The 13,295-nt window shown below is 35.6% G+C and overlaps 1 protein-coding gene across 3 annotated transcripts in view; it reads left to right on the top strand.

Moving 5' to 3' along the window:
• The window catches only part of RNF13 (ring finger protein 13), a 136,351-nt gene that overhangs the window by 86,718 nt on the left and 36,338 nt on the right, over nucleotides 1-13,295 (top strand). For all 3 annotated transcript variants that reach the window (XM_019748856.3, XM_088794063.1, XM_074333758.2), the window contains one exon: nucleotides 4,973-5,063. In XM_019748856.3, coding sequence (XP_019604415.3) covers nucleotides 4,973-5,063 — 91 coding nt within the window. The remainder of the gene's footprint in view (nucleotides 1-4,972; nucleotides 5,064-13,295) is intronic.

Genomic DNA, 13,295 nt, shown 5'->3' with positions numbered 1-13,295 from the left:
TTTTCACCTGTAAAAGTGTGAATAATTTTAATTTTTGTCTGGCCTGACAAGACTATGAAGATCATGAGAGTAGGTACATGAGAAAAGTATACACTGCCACATAGTATTACCATGACATCAGAGACAAATTGTAATGTAAATGGCCATACCGACCTCTCCAGAGTTGTACATCTGATTGCCTGTGTGATAGCCCCACTTGGTGGCCTAACAGGTGTTTCAAATTTAATGTTTCAGTTACTGTATTCTTCCCTCTTGACGGGTTCTTTTTCATGGTTTCTGTGTCCTGTTTCATGCATGCTATCTCTTTGTTGAAATTCTCACTAAGTTCCTTGAACATCCTTATAACCATTGTTTTGAACGTTGTATCTGGTAGTTTGTTTGCCTCCATTTCGTTTAGTTATTTCTCTGGAGTTTTCTCCTGTTCTTTCGTTTGGGATGTATTTCTTTGTTTCCTCATTTTGGCTGCCTCTCTGTGTTTGTTTCTAGGTAGATGTGCTACATCTCCCAGTCTTGGCCAGGTGGCCTTATGTAGTAGGTGTCCTGTGGGACCCTGGTACAGTGTCCCTGGTCGCCTGTGCTGGGTGCTCCAGGAGTGTCCCTTGTGTGGGTTGTATGTGCCATTCTGTTATAGTTGAGCCTTGATTGCTATTGGCACATGAATGGGTGGGATTGACCCTCGGCTGATTGGCTGTGGGATTTGGCCACGTCCACAGCTTATTGGCTGCTGTGCTGGGGCTTACCCCATGGAGCAGGGTTATCCCTAGTGGGCTCCAGTGCTTGCTGAGACCACCCTTTCCGTGTGCCACTTGTGGGGCTAATTTGGTGGTGGTCTGCTGTGGTCTGAAGCTAACCTCCAGGTATGTTGGTTCTGGGGCCTCTTGGGAGGAACTCTGGTTCAGGCACTGGTCACCCACTGTCTGTGACAGGCTGAAGACCACCTGGTAGGAGCTACGAAATGATCCGCAGTGGGTTGCTCCCTGTACTAAACCTAGAGGCACATGGGAATGGCCACACTGAGAACCGAAGACTGTTGCCACTAGTACTATGCTTGGCTGCAAAAAGCCAAGACACCCTGAGTCCTGCTGCCACCTGGCAGGTCCTGTAAGGCTCGTCTGCTAATAATGCCTCGTGTGATATGTGAGTTAGGTGAGGCAGGGTCTCGGAGTTACCAGGGTGGGACAAGTGGTGTTCACCAGGTTAATGTAGATTCTGGTTTGGTGCCAATGCTGAGCCTGGAGTGACTCAGCAAAAGTCTCAGAGCACACTAACGCCAGCTGCCATAGGGCCCATGGACCCCTGATAGTTGTCCAAGAAAGAATGCAGTGCTGGTGGAGCTGGCTGCTCACAGAGAAAGTGCTTCTGGTGTTGGGCAAGTTGGGTGGGGCGGGGTCTCAGGGAGTCATGAGGGTGGAGTGTGCAGACCACCAGGCCAATGCAGATTCAAATTTGGCTGTGTAGGGGAGGGTTCAACCCAGGAAAGACGGTGCCTGCCTGCCTGCTAGTAGTACCCCACACAGGGAAAATGGCAACTGTCCCTTTGGTCCTTGCTCTAAAGCCACACAACTCAGTCTTTTCCCATATGTCTCTGAAGCCTCCTGAGTCACTGCCTTCACTGGTGCCCAGGGTGAGTATCTGTGAGTGAGTGAGTCTGTGCATGCACAGTTTAAGAGGACGTCTGGGTTTCCCACAGCCTTCCATCCCACCCAGACAGTTGGAATCACCACCATTTTTCACAGCCAGATATTGTAGGGGTTCCTCTTCCTAGCACAAGTACTCCTGTAAGAGTACTAGGGAGCCTGGTGTGGGGCTGGGGTCCCTCGCTCCTCAGGGGGAAACCTGTGACTGAGGTATCTCTCCCAATTTTCATCTGCTACACGGAGGTTCAGGGCCAGTCCGTTCTGTGTCTCCATCTCTCCTACCACTATTGATGTGGCTTCTTTATATCCTTAACTATAAAATTTCTGTTTCACTAGACTTCAGATAGTTCACCAGGTTGATAGTGCAATAATTTAGTTTTAATTTTAATGTGGTCACCAGAGGAGGCAAGCACAATGTTTACCTACTCCACCATCTTGGATCTCAAAATTGAGTGTTTTTAAAGTCTTTTGTGAACTAGAACATGTTTGTTTTTTTGTTTTCAGTAGTTAAATAATATTTCAGAGTCTCCAGTATGGCTACTCATATTTGTGTATATCATATCCCCCCCTTTTCATAATCTTCTGACAAAAGTGAGGATATCATAAGTCAAAGAAGTTACGTTACCTCCAATAATCATAAGCCAGTAGTTAGCAACCCCAAAATTTCTCCTCGAGTTTATCAGAATATCTTCATGAAAGAGTATAAAACATTCATTTTACAAAGGGTATATAATTTCAAGTTTTAATTATCAAGTAAATTAAATTTTAAACTATGTTGTAGAGTAACATCTCTTAGCAAGACAGAAAATATCTTTTTAAAATAAATGATTATATCAATACCTCTGCAGTTATTAAAAATGATGAGATGGATCTTTACTGATATGACAGATTATCTGAAGTGTATATTGAGTGGATAAAAAGCTTACACTTTTTTTTCATTACTATGTGATCCCATTGATATAAAAATAAATTTTTTATTGATCCCATTGATATAAAAGTAGTTGTTAAATATTCCTTTACTAGCCATTTTGGTTCCTGCCCTTCTGGGACTTATATGACTTGTGTGTGTGTCTGTGTGTGTGTGTGTGTGTGTGTGTGTGTGTGTGTGTGTAGAGGGGGAGAGAATATGAGTGGGAATGAATGATTGATTATATTTGCATAAAACAAAACCATCTGGAAGTAAAAAAAATGTACTCTACAAAGGATACCAAGATTTTAAAACATTAAAACTTGTCTTTATAAGATTAAAGAAATACACATCAGTGGTTGCTGAGGTGGGGCAGTAGTTGACTATAAAAGGACAGGAGGAAATTTTGGGGGGTGAGAGAGCATTCTGTATATTGATTGTGGAGGTGATTACATAATTACATGTATTTGTTGAAACTTACAGAGCTATTTATTCAAATAAAACTTTTGTCTTTGGATGGGAAGGATTATGATTGTTCTGTTGTCTTATAGCCCCTCCCCTTTTGAATAAATAATAACTATGCATGTTTTTAAAGACATTTAGAACAAAGTTATTGTGAAAAATATAACAAAAAACAGTCTTTCTCTTAAGCCAAATCTGTTAAATTAACTCACATTGAAAATGAGGCTACTTTTTCTATCGCAACATTAGGAGGATCATTTTTCTCTTCCTGAGTAATAGGTATTTTTACAGAGGGTTTTTTTTTTTTTTTTTTTGGTTTGTTTTTTCTTCCTTTCTTTCTTTTTTGACATTTGGTTTTAGTTTTGTAATACAGTTAAGAGTCAAGTTTCTTAAGATACCAGTCAAAACACACAACTTTACCATGAACTCCAGGCTTATGAGGAAGTAGAAATTTACCCAGCTTTCCTAGCCTATGCCCTTTCTCACTTGCCATCAGCCCTTTCACTTTGGAAAGCTTTAGATGTATGGTGTCATTTTTCAGACTGTTGTAAAGTGGTCTTTTCTTGCATTCTTTGGCTTACACCTCTCCTGAGAATGGGTATGTACAAAAAGCTTTTTCACTTTTTCATTTAGGAATTAAGTGTAGAAAGAAAACTTTAAATTTCTTTCTCTTCTTCCTTTTCTGATAGTTAATCATGTCTATAGAGGAATAAATCAAATGGAAATGTTAAGAATAATTACCCAATCTCGAGGGACTTTTGAGATAGTATAGTAATGTATATATGTAGAATATTAGCTGTCATTATAGATATAACGTTTCTCAGCCCCTTTGAGGACTGTATAAATCTGCAATCGGGGAAAATCATAAACTATGAATTCAAGTTGATTGTAATTGTTTCCAGTTGTGTTTGTTGCTATTATGAAGGAAAAAAATGCATATTCAATATTTATTTAAAAGGGGGGATATAAGAAGAAAACAGAACAATCATAATCCTTCCCATCCAAAGACAAAGGTTTTATTTGAATAAATAATTCTATAAGTTTCAACAAATATATGTAATTATGTAACCACCTCCACAATCAAGATACAGAATGTTCTCTCACCCACCCCCAAAATTTCCTTCTGTCCCTTTATAGTCAACTACTGCCACACCTCAGCAACCGCTGATGTGTATTTCTTTAATCTTAAAGACAAGTTGTAGTGTTTTAATATCTTGGTATCCTTTGTAGAGTACATTTTTTTTTTTTTTTACTTCCAGAAGGGCAGGAATCAAAATGGCTAGTAAAGGAATGTTTAACAACTACTTCTATATCAATGGGATCAATACAAAATTTATTTTTATATCAATGGGATCATATAGTAATGAAAAAAAGTGTAAGCTTTTTTTCCACTCAATGATACATACACTTCAGATAGTCTGTCATAACAGTAAAGACCCATCTCATCATTTTTAATAGCTGCAGAGGTATTGATATAGTCATGTGTCTTAAAAAGATATTTTCTGTCTTGCTAAGAGATGTTACTCTGTGACATAATTTAAAATTTAATTTATTTGATAATTAAAACTTGAAATTATATACCCTTTGTAAAATGAATGTTTTACTCTTTCATGAAGATATTCTGATAAACTCGAGAAACTTTTGGGTTGTTAACTACTGGCTTATGATTATTGGAGGTAACATAAGTTCTTTAATTTATGATATCCTCACTTTAGTCAGAAGTTTAAGAAAAAGGGGGGAAATGATATATGCAAATATGAGTAGACATACTGGAGACTCTGAAACATTACTGAACTACTGAAAACCATCAATTTAGAACAGTTATTGTGAAAAATATAACAGAAAAAAGTCTTTCTCTAAAGCCAAATCTATTAAATTAATTCACAGCTGAAAATGAGGCTACTTTTTATGTTGATTGTACATAAAGTATAGACTTTTTGAATAATTTCATTATTGTTTTATACAGTTGATGTGCTAAAGAAAATTGACATACCGTCTGTCTTTATTGGTGAATCATCAGCTAATTCCCTGAAAGATGAATTCACATATGAAAAAGGGTAAGTAATGGAAATAATCATGTAGATTAAAATTTTCTTTATAGTAGGTTACAATTAGATAATATTAGTTGTAATCAAAGTTCTGTTTTAGAATGAACTCTGTTGTGCTGATTTATCTCTTAAGTCATTATGATTTTTAAGATTTTCTATATTGTACTATTTCCTCTGTGTATGATTGCATATTAAAAATGTATTCATGCTAAAGAACTTAAGGCACCAATGTTACTAAAAAGATACAACTTTTTCTTTTATAATTTAATCAAACTATTGGTATTTAGAAACAATGTGATTTATAGTTATATGATACTTCATTAAGACATTGGTATTTTATTAAAAAGAAATTTGTTATTTTATAAATCCAAAACACAGTGTGTTAAGTGACTAACTTTTAGAGACAAAAAGTTTGTTTGCAAGTTTAAAAAGATTGATTTGGAATGAAAACTTCTATATGGAATTTCTCTCCAGAATCTCATTATCAAGGTAACATATAGACTGATACCAACTTAAGGCACAGCTCTCTCATCTAATATATAAAACACTGCAAGCAACACTTCAGAGCTTCTTCCATGAAACAGATCCCCAAACGTAGCGTGCAGGAACAGGCTTTTGACGAAGAAGAACAATACAAACTAATAAAAGCAGTAATATTTATTGAGTATTTAGCAAATGCCAGGCACTCATGAAACCAAGACTTTTACATTTGTTATCCATTTAATTCTCACAACAACACTCTACTCTAGAGGTTATTATAATCTCTTGTTAATCTACATTTGCAGAAAGAGGAAGCTGGCACAATGAAATTTAATTCTAAGTATTTAGGGGGAATAAATCCATGAATATTTGAGTTTAAAATGCATAAAAAGAGGGAAAGGTTTTCTGTTTCCTGTTTTTGCCATTTTCCCTATTCAGTTTTGATATTTAAAATACCACTCATATATTATATGCTCAGCACATCTTTAAGTTAGGGGACATAATTTTGGATGTTGTATTAAAAGTAATCAAGACGCTATTTTGTCAGCCACGTTTGCGTAGTTGATAGAGGGGGGAGAAATCATATTTGCTATTACCTCAGTATTGTTCCCTCATTTAGAAAAATTCTGTATATTTTAATATGTATTTTAAATACTCTTGTTTTCAATTATAAAATCGTACACTTTTAATTAAAAAGTAATACATAACATGCTGGTAAAATATGGAACAATTCAGAAATATAAAGCATTTAAATGAAAGCTTCTATGATGCTGTTCTATAACAACAGCTACTGTTTTAAGAAAGTTTTTAATGTTTTCCCCATATTCGAATACTCACATTAATTAATGATAATGTGCTCATAAAATAGAACAATAAAATACATAGTATTTTGTAACATGCTTTATTTACTTAATATTTACACCCTTTCCATGTTAGTACAAGTCCACAAGCTTATCCCAGCTTTGGGGACAGATGTATTGTGGATTTGAAAATTTCTCAGATTTTTAAAAGTTAAGTAACATTCCACATAGGATTGAGGGAGCATCTCATAATCAAACAAATTATATATATCTGCAATGAATGTATGAGTATGTTATGTCAGTTCAGTTTAGATTGACTGTCAAATGAATTGCAAACATTATTTTAAAAGCTTTTTAGTTTTCAAAATTAGGCATAAAGGACTGTAGACCTCTACATACAGATCTGCCACATACATCTGATGGCTGGCCTGCCTGCCTGCCTGCCTACCTACCCACCCACCCACCCACCCACCCACCTACCTACCCACTCACCCACTTATTAATTTATTCTACTTTTTGTTATGGAAACTTTCAAACATACTTAAAACCAGAGAGATGAGTGTAATGAATCTTGTTCAGTTTCAAAATTATCAACTCACGGCCAGTTTTGTTTGGACTGTTTACCCTCTAGCCCTACCTCACCTCCCTTTCTTCCCCACACCATGATTAGTTTGAAGCAAGTCCCCGATATCCCATCATTTCAATGTAAATATCTTAGAATATATCACTAGAAAATAAGATTATGTAAAATATAACCACATTATACTTATTATACCTTTTCTTGAAAAAAGTAAACATTAATTGAATATCAAAACATATTGCAGTGGTCAGATTTTCCCAACTGTCTGAAATCCTTTTTTTTATTATTATTTTTTAAGTATTCCAAATGTGCACACATTTTATGTCTTAAGTTTTAATTTGTCCTGTAAATTTTACCACAGTCTGGACTTTTTGATTAAGTCTTTGGGGTATTGTCTAGAATATTCCTTTGTTATTTATTTTCCCTGTAAATTGCTAATTAGATCTCGAGGTTTGTTCCAATTCAAGTGTTATTTGGGGGTTGGGAGGCACAATATTTGGTTGTCTCTTCGTGATGTTAGCACTCATTGATAATCATTGCCTAGATCCATTAGTTCTTTAGGATTTACAAGTAATTTAATTTTATAATTCCTTCTTCATTTACTAGCTAAAATCCTTCTATAAAGAAAACTTGCACCTTATCAGTTCTTTGATTACGTTGATGTACAGTCTGTTTAGGAAAAACAGGATAAAGACTTGATTCTTTCCATTTCTTTACTGTTTTTCAAAATGATTTGGATCACTAGTATCTTCTAAAGATGATTTAATGTATGTATTTGAAGTATCATAGCAAATTCATGAGTTAAAGCCTATTTAATATGCTTCAGTTGTTGCAGTTAGTGTCTTTATTGGTGTTCACATTGTACCATTTCAGACTTCTTCAAGTTTAATCCAAATTTCTTTTGATAGGAATCTTAGGAGCTTTTGATTGCTCCTTTTTTGTGTGTATGACAAGATGTTCCAGTCCCATCTTGTTCTTTTCCTCCCCCTCGCCCGGAACTAGTCATTTCTTCCAGGAGCTCTGCTTCCTTTTAATTGGATATGGATTTGGAGACCAGGGATGATCATTGTTCCTGGCTTTGTCATTATTTCTAGGGCTTTTCAGTGGACAGAGCTGCGAAATATGTATGTTTTTAAAGATACAATAAATCATGAGTGTGCATACTGTTATTTCCAATTTAAATTCAGGACTATAGGATTTTTACTTTACTCTGTTGATCTTACATCTGTATTTTATTTTTCTGCGCTTGAAGACACGAATATAATAATTTATTTATTTTTAAGTTACACAACAGACTCAGAAGAACAATACCAACACTACTACGAACACTTTTAAAAAACAGTTATTTCTCTGCTTAAGATATATCATACTAAATCATGTTTTAAAGATGTGAAATAATTCTTGCATGTGCTGATTCTGTCAACTGGAGGCACAAGTCTGTTTGATGATATGTGTTGCGTTTCCATTTTGGGGGTTACTTTTTACTCCCGTTGTGACTTTTATAATTATATATAAACTTAAAGTCAAAATCAACAGAACAATGCATATACAGACAAGTTCAGCTTCTATTTAAGTATTCTCCACCTTGTCCCTCCTGTTCCATTCTCACTTTATAAGTAACAATTTTTAAAAGTTTTAGTTTATTCTTTAGTTTTAAAAAAGTTATAAGCAAATACCTATCTGTTCTCTGCCAACTTCTGTCCTCAATACTAAATATTATTCCCCATGTTTTTTTTTAATTAACATTTATTGGGGTGACAATAATTAGTAAAGTTACATAGGTTTCAAGTGTGCAATTCTATAATGCATCATCTATATATCACATTGTGTGTTTACCACCCAGAGTCAGTTCTCCTTCCATCAACATGTATTTGACCCCATTTACCCTCTTCTACCACCCACCTCCCCCCTTACCCTCTGGTAATCAATAAACTGTTGTCTATGTCTATGAGTTTTTGTTAATTTTTTTGTCTTGTTCCTTTGAGGTGTCTTTTTTTCTTAACAGTGTGTCCTGGAGATCACACAATATGAGTAGATAGTCTTTATTACTTTTCACCTCCTGCATAGAACTCCATTTTGTACATGGGCCACAGTTCAATCAGCCAGTCCCCTATTACTGAACGTTGGAATTATTTACAGAGTTTTGCTGTTATAAGTAGTGCTATAGTGAATAACCTTATGTAGAAGTCTTTTCGTGTTTTTGCTACTATACCTTTGGGATAGATTCCTAGAAGTGTGATTGCTAGGTCAGAGGTTAAATGTATATGTATTTTTGCTAGATATTGCCAAATTCCCATCCATAGGCTATGTCAACAGTATATGAAAGTATCTCTTTTCCCACAGGCTCATCAACAAGGTATGTTGTCAGATTTTCGCATTTTTACTGATCAGATAGGTGAGAAATGGTATCCTCTTGTAGTTTTAATGTGTGTTTCTGTTATTCTGAGCAAATTTGAGCATGTAATGCATAAGAGCTATTTGCATGTCATTTTCTATGAACAGTTTATCTTTAGCCCATTTTTCTTATTACTACCTTGTTGGTAATTTTCTCTATTTTAGAAGCTTTTTATTGATTAGGTATGTTAACCATTTGTTATATTTGTGATATATTACAAGTACTTTTTCATAACTTGTTACTTTAATTTTACTTACCTGTTGCTGTTTTAGTATAATCAAATGTATTAATGTTTTCCTTTGGGCTGCTTAGGAGTTTCCACTTCTAAGTTACAAAGGAATTTACCCACATTTACACTTGTATGTTTTCATTTTTAACATTAAATCTATGGCTCATTTGTATTTATCTTTTATATGGCTTGGGGAAATATCTCATTGTCTCTTTTTTCAAATAACCATCGAGTTATTGAGACACTACATAAAATATTCATCCCTTTACTCCATTTGAGATGCTGCCATATTTCCATACATAACTGAATTTCCTATTCTTTATCTCATGTCTGCGAATACCACACTGGTTTTCATTACAGGGTTTTATAATATGCATTAGTATCGGATAGGGCTGGTCCCCCCACTCCCACTCCTCTTTTTTAGTTTTTCAAAGCTATTCTTGCTTGTTCTTTCAAAAAATGTTTACAACTTTATTGAGCTATATTTCACATACTATAAAATTTACTTATTTAAAGTATGCAATTCAGTGATTTAAATATATTTACAGAGTTGTACAGCCATCATTGCATTATAATTTTTCAAACACCTCAAAAAGAAACCATGTATATATTTGCGGTCATGCTGCTATTCCCCACTTCCGCTATTCCCCACTTCCTCTTCCCCCAAGCCAGCCCCAGGCAACTACAAATCTACTTTTTATCTCTATGGGTTTATCTCTTCTGATCATTGCACATAAATGGAATCATACAACATATGGTCTTTTATGATTGGATTTTTTTCACTTTGCATAATGTTTTCAAGATTCAGCCATGTTGTAGCTTTATTCTTTTTTTTCCTTTTCCTTTTTTTATTTTTATTTTTTTGCTGTATGGACAACATACCACATTTTGATTATCCATTCACCAGCCAATGGATATTTAGCTTCTTTCCACATTTTGGCTGTTATGAATAATGCTGCTATGAACATTTGTGTTCCAAGTTTTGTGTGTACATATGTTTTCATTTCTCTTAGGTTTATACTTAGAATGGAATTGTAGGTTTATATGGTAACTCTGTGTTTAGCTTTTTGAGGAACTGCCAGACTGCTTTCCAGAAAGAGTGCCTGTACCATTTTATATTCCCACCAGTAATGTATAAGTGTTCTAATTTCGTCTTCCAAAGGAATTTAATAAGCAACTTGTCTGGCTCCAGAAAAACCTGATTTTATTTCTATTGGAATTACATTATATTTATAAATTAGGAAGAATTGACATTTTTAGAATGTGAAATGTCCTTATCTGAGAATATGGTATGCCCTTCCATTTATTCAATTCTTTTATGTACTCAGGAGGCATATTTTTAGTCTAAAGCCTATGTGAGAAAAAACATTGCTTGTGTTTATTTATGACTAGATATTTTATTCTTTGCTATTGTAAATGGGATTGATGCTTTTATTATATCTATTAACTGGATTTTATTTGTAAATATGAAAATTTATTTTCATATACTGATTTTATAACCTACAGTTTGACTAAATTCTCTCTTACTGTTGGTAATTTTTCTGTTGCCAATAGGAATAGTTTTATCTTTTCCGTTCTAATCTTTATGCATCTAATTTGTTTTTCTTACTTAGCCGTACTGGCCAGTACCTTCAACACCATGTTAAATAGTAATGGAGACAAGTAGGCATCTTGGTCTTGTTCCTCACTTTGGTGAGAAAGCTTCTTCTTTTCTCTGTTTTTTTTAACCATATTAAAGTATCCATCAATTTCTGTCTCATTGTACTTAATTCTTTTTAACTGCTGTTCATTCTTTTAACTACTGTTTAAAAGATAGTATAGTAGTCCATTGTTTAGCTATACCTTCATTTACATAACCAGGAAAGCCACTGGTTATAAGCATGGGCTCTGGAATCAGACCTGTGTGGATTCTAATCCTGGCTTCCATCAGTTCTTAGGTGTGTGACTGTCAACAAAAAATGATCATATCAGGGCCTTAGCCTCCCTCATCTTTAAAAATCATGCAGCATTGCTGTGAGGATTAAACACCTTAATCCAATTCCTAAGGACTACCTGGTACATATTAAATGGTTCATAAATGTGAGCTCTTACTCCCTTCTCCCAATTTTTGTCTCCTTCAGAGAGTGTTATGACAATATCCTTGATCACACATCATATGCAGTTGTACAAATGTTTCTTTATCAAAAAGCACTTGAAAGTGGAATTGCGGGAGCAGAACAGTTTTAAACTTCAGTAAACAATTATCATATTGCCCTCCAAAAAGTGTGAACCAATTATATTTCCACCAACATATTAGGAAAGCCAATGTTTTTCTCTACTCTTGCCAATAAAATATATATATATATATATATATATATATATATATATAATATATATAATATATATATATGTATATAAAGTCTGTCTTTTTGATTACTTACCACTCTGATAAGAAGAAAACTCACTGGTTAAATTAGCATTTCTTTATTCAGAGAGAACATTTTTGTAAACTCTTCGGTGTCCTTTGCTTATTTTGGCCTTTTTAAAAATTGAACTCTACAAGCATTTCATTTTTTAGTAGGAAAGATAACATATTGGATGACATACAGCTTTTGACAATTGTAGGCAGAGGGGAGGATTGTTTTTGATCATTATGAGCAGTGAGGTGCCCTGGAGATATTGCTGGGCTGTGGCTTATAAGGGGTCATTTAATCTTCAGGGACCTATTTTCTTTTTTGAAAATGAGGAGCTAGAACAAAGAATCCTTGAAGTTCCTTTCAACTCTACACTCTCCATCTTCTCTCTCACATTAAGGACTCTAATTTTTCATATTTTGTCCCTAGCGCCAGGCACAGTGGCTGCATCGAGACACCAGTAAATGCTGGGGAGCTTAAACTGCTGTTGTGCCACCTTAGGACTCCTCAGCAACACAGGGCACTGTGCTGGCAGCAAAACAGGGTGTCCGCAAATGGGGACACAGGACCGAGCAAATGGGCCTGTCTGGTAGGCGATGTAGAATGTTTGGTGAGGTAGCTTTGAGCTTTGTCTGAAGGGGGCAGATTCAGCAAGTGGTCCCCGGAAATAGTGAGGGCATCCAGCAGGTGGGCTCATCACAGGTCATTGCCTGGAAGGTTGGTTTATGGGAAGGAGGGCTTTGGTACATGGTGTATATTCGTTGGGCCTCGGTAGTTTGGCTACACCTCTTTGATCCAGATGGTGGGGGTTGGATATCAAAACAGACACCAAGGCAAGATCTCATGTGTCAACAGAGGGATTGGGAAATTAGACAGGTTACTGTTACAAAGTTTAGGCCTAGACACCTGGTTTGAAATTAGTCTGGGAACTCATGGGTAGGAGAGTAAGACACTATATCCTGGGTTGCCTAGGTCTCTACTTCAGTTACCAAATCTTAGCTGCAGAGCTCATGGACTGTGTGGTATGGAGGGTGGACATGGAGGGCGTGTGTAAGATACGAAGGCTGTTTAAGTAGCTCCTTTTTCAAATACAGATTGATGTGGGATTAGGACCGGGATGAAGCTGCATCCTCAGGCAGAGGGAATGGAAACACAGCTAGAGGCCGGGTGGTCTGCTGTAGTTCTCATCCTGCGTCATCACTGTCACCCTGTCATCATTAGCAGTTTGGTTAAGACGCAGCAGTGTATTGAACGCATTTGGCTTTTGATTTAATATGCTCAAAACCTTCTTAATAGTAGACTCTTTAAAAATCCTCATAATACGTCTCGACCGTAAACTAAAATGGCTTGAGGAATAACAAGCA

This window comes from Rhinolophus sinicus, chromosome 17 (genome assembly GCF_057876585.1).
Source record: "Rhinolophus sinicus isolate RSI-liver-muscle chromosome 17, RSI-T2T, whole genome shotgun sequence".
Classification (NCBI taxonomy): domain Eukaryota; kingdom Metazoa; phylum Chordata; class Mammalia; order Chiroptera; family Rhinolophidae; genus Rhinolophus; species Rhinolophus sinicus.
Note: the sequence above shows the minus strand (reverse complement) of the source record. Positions and strands in the feature narration are given on the sequence as shown.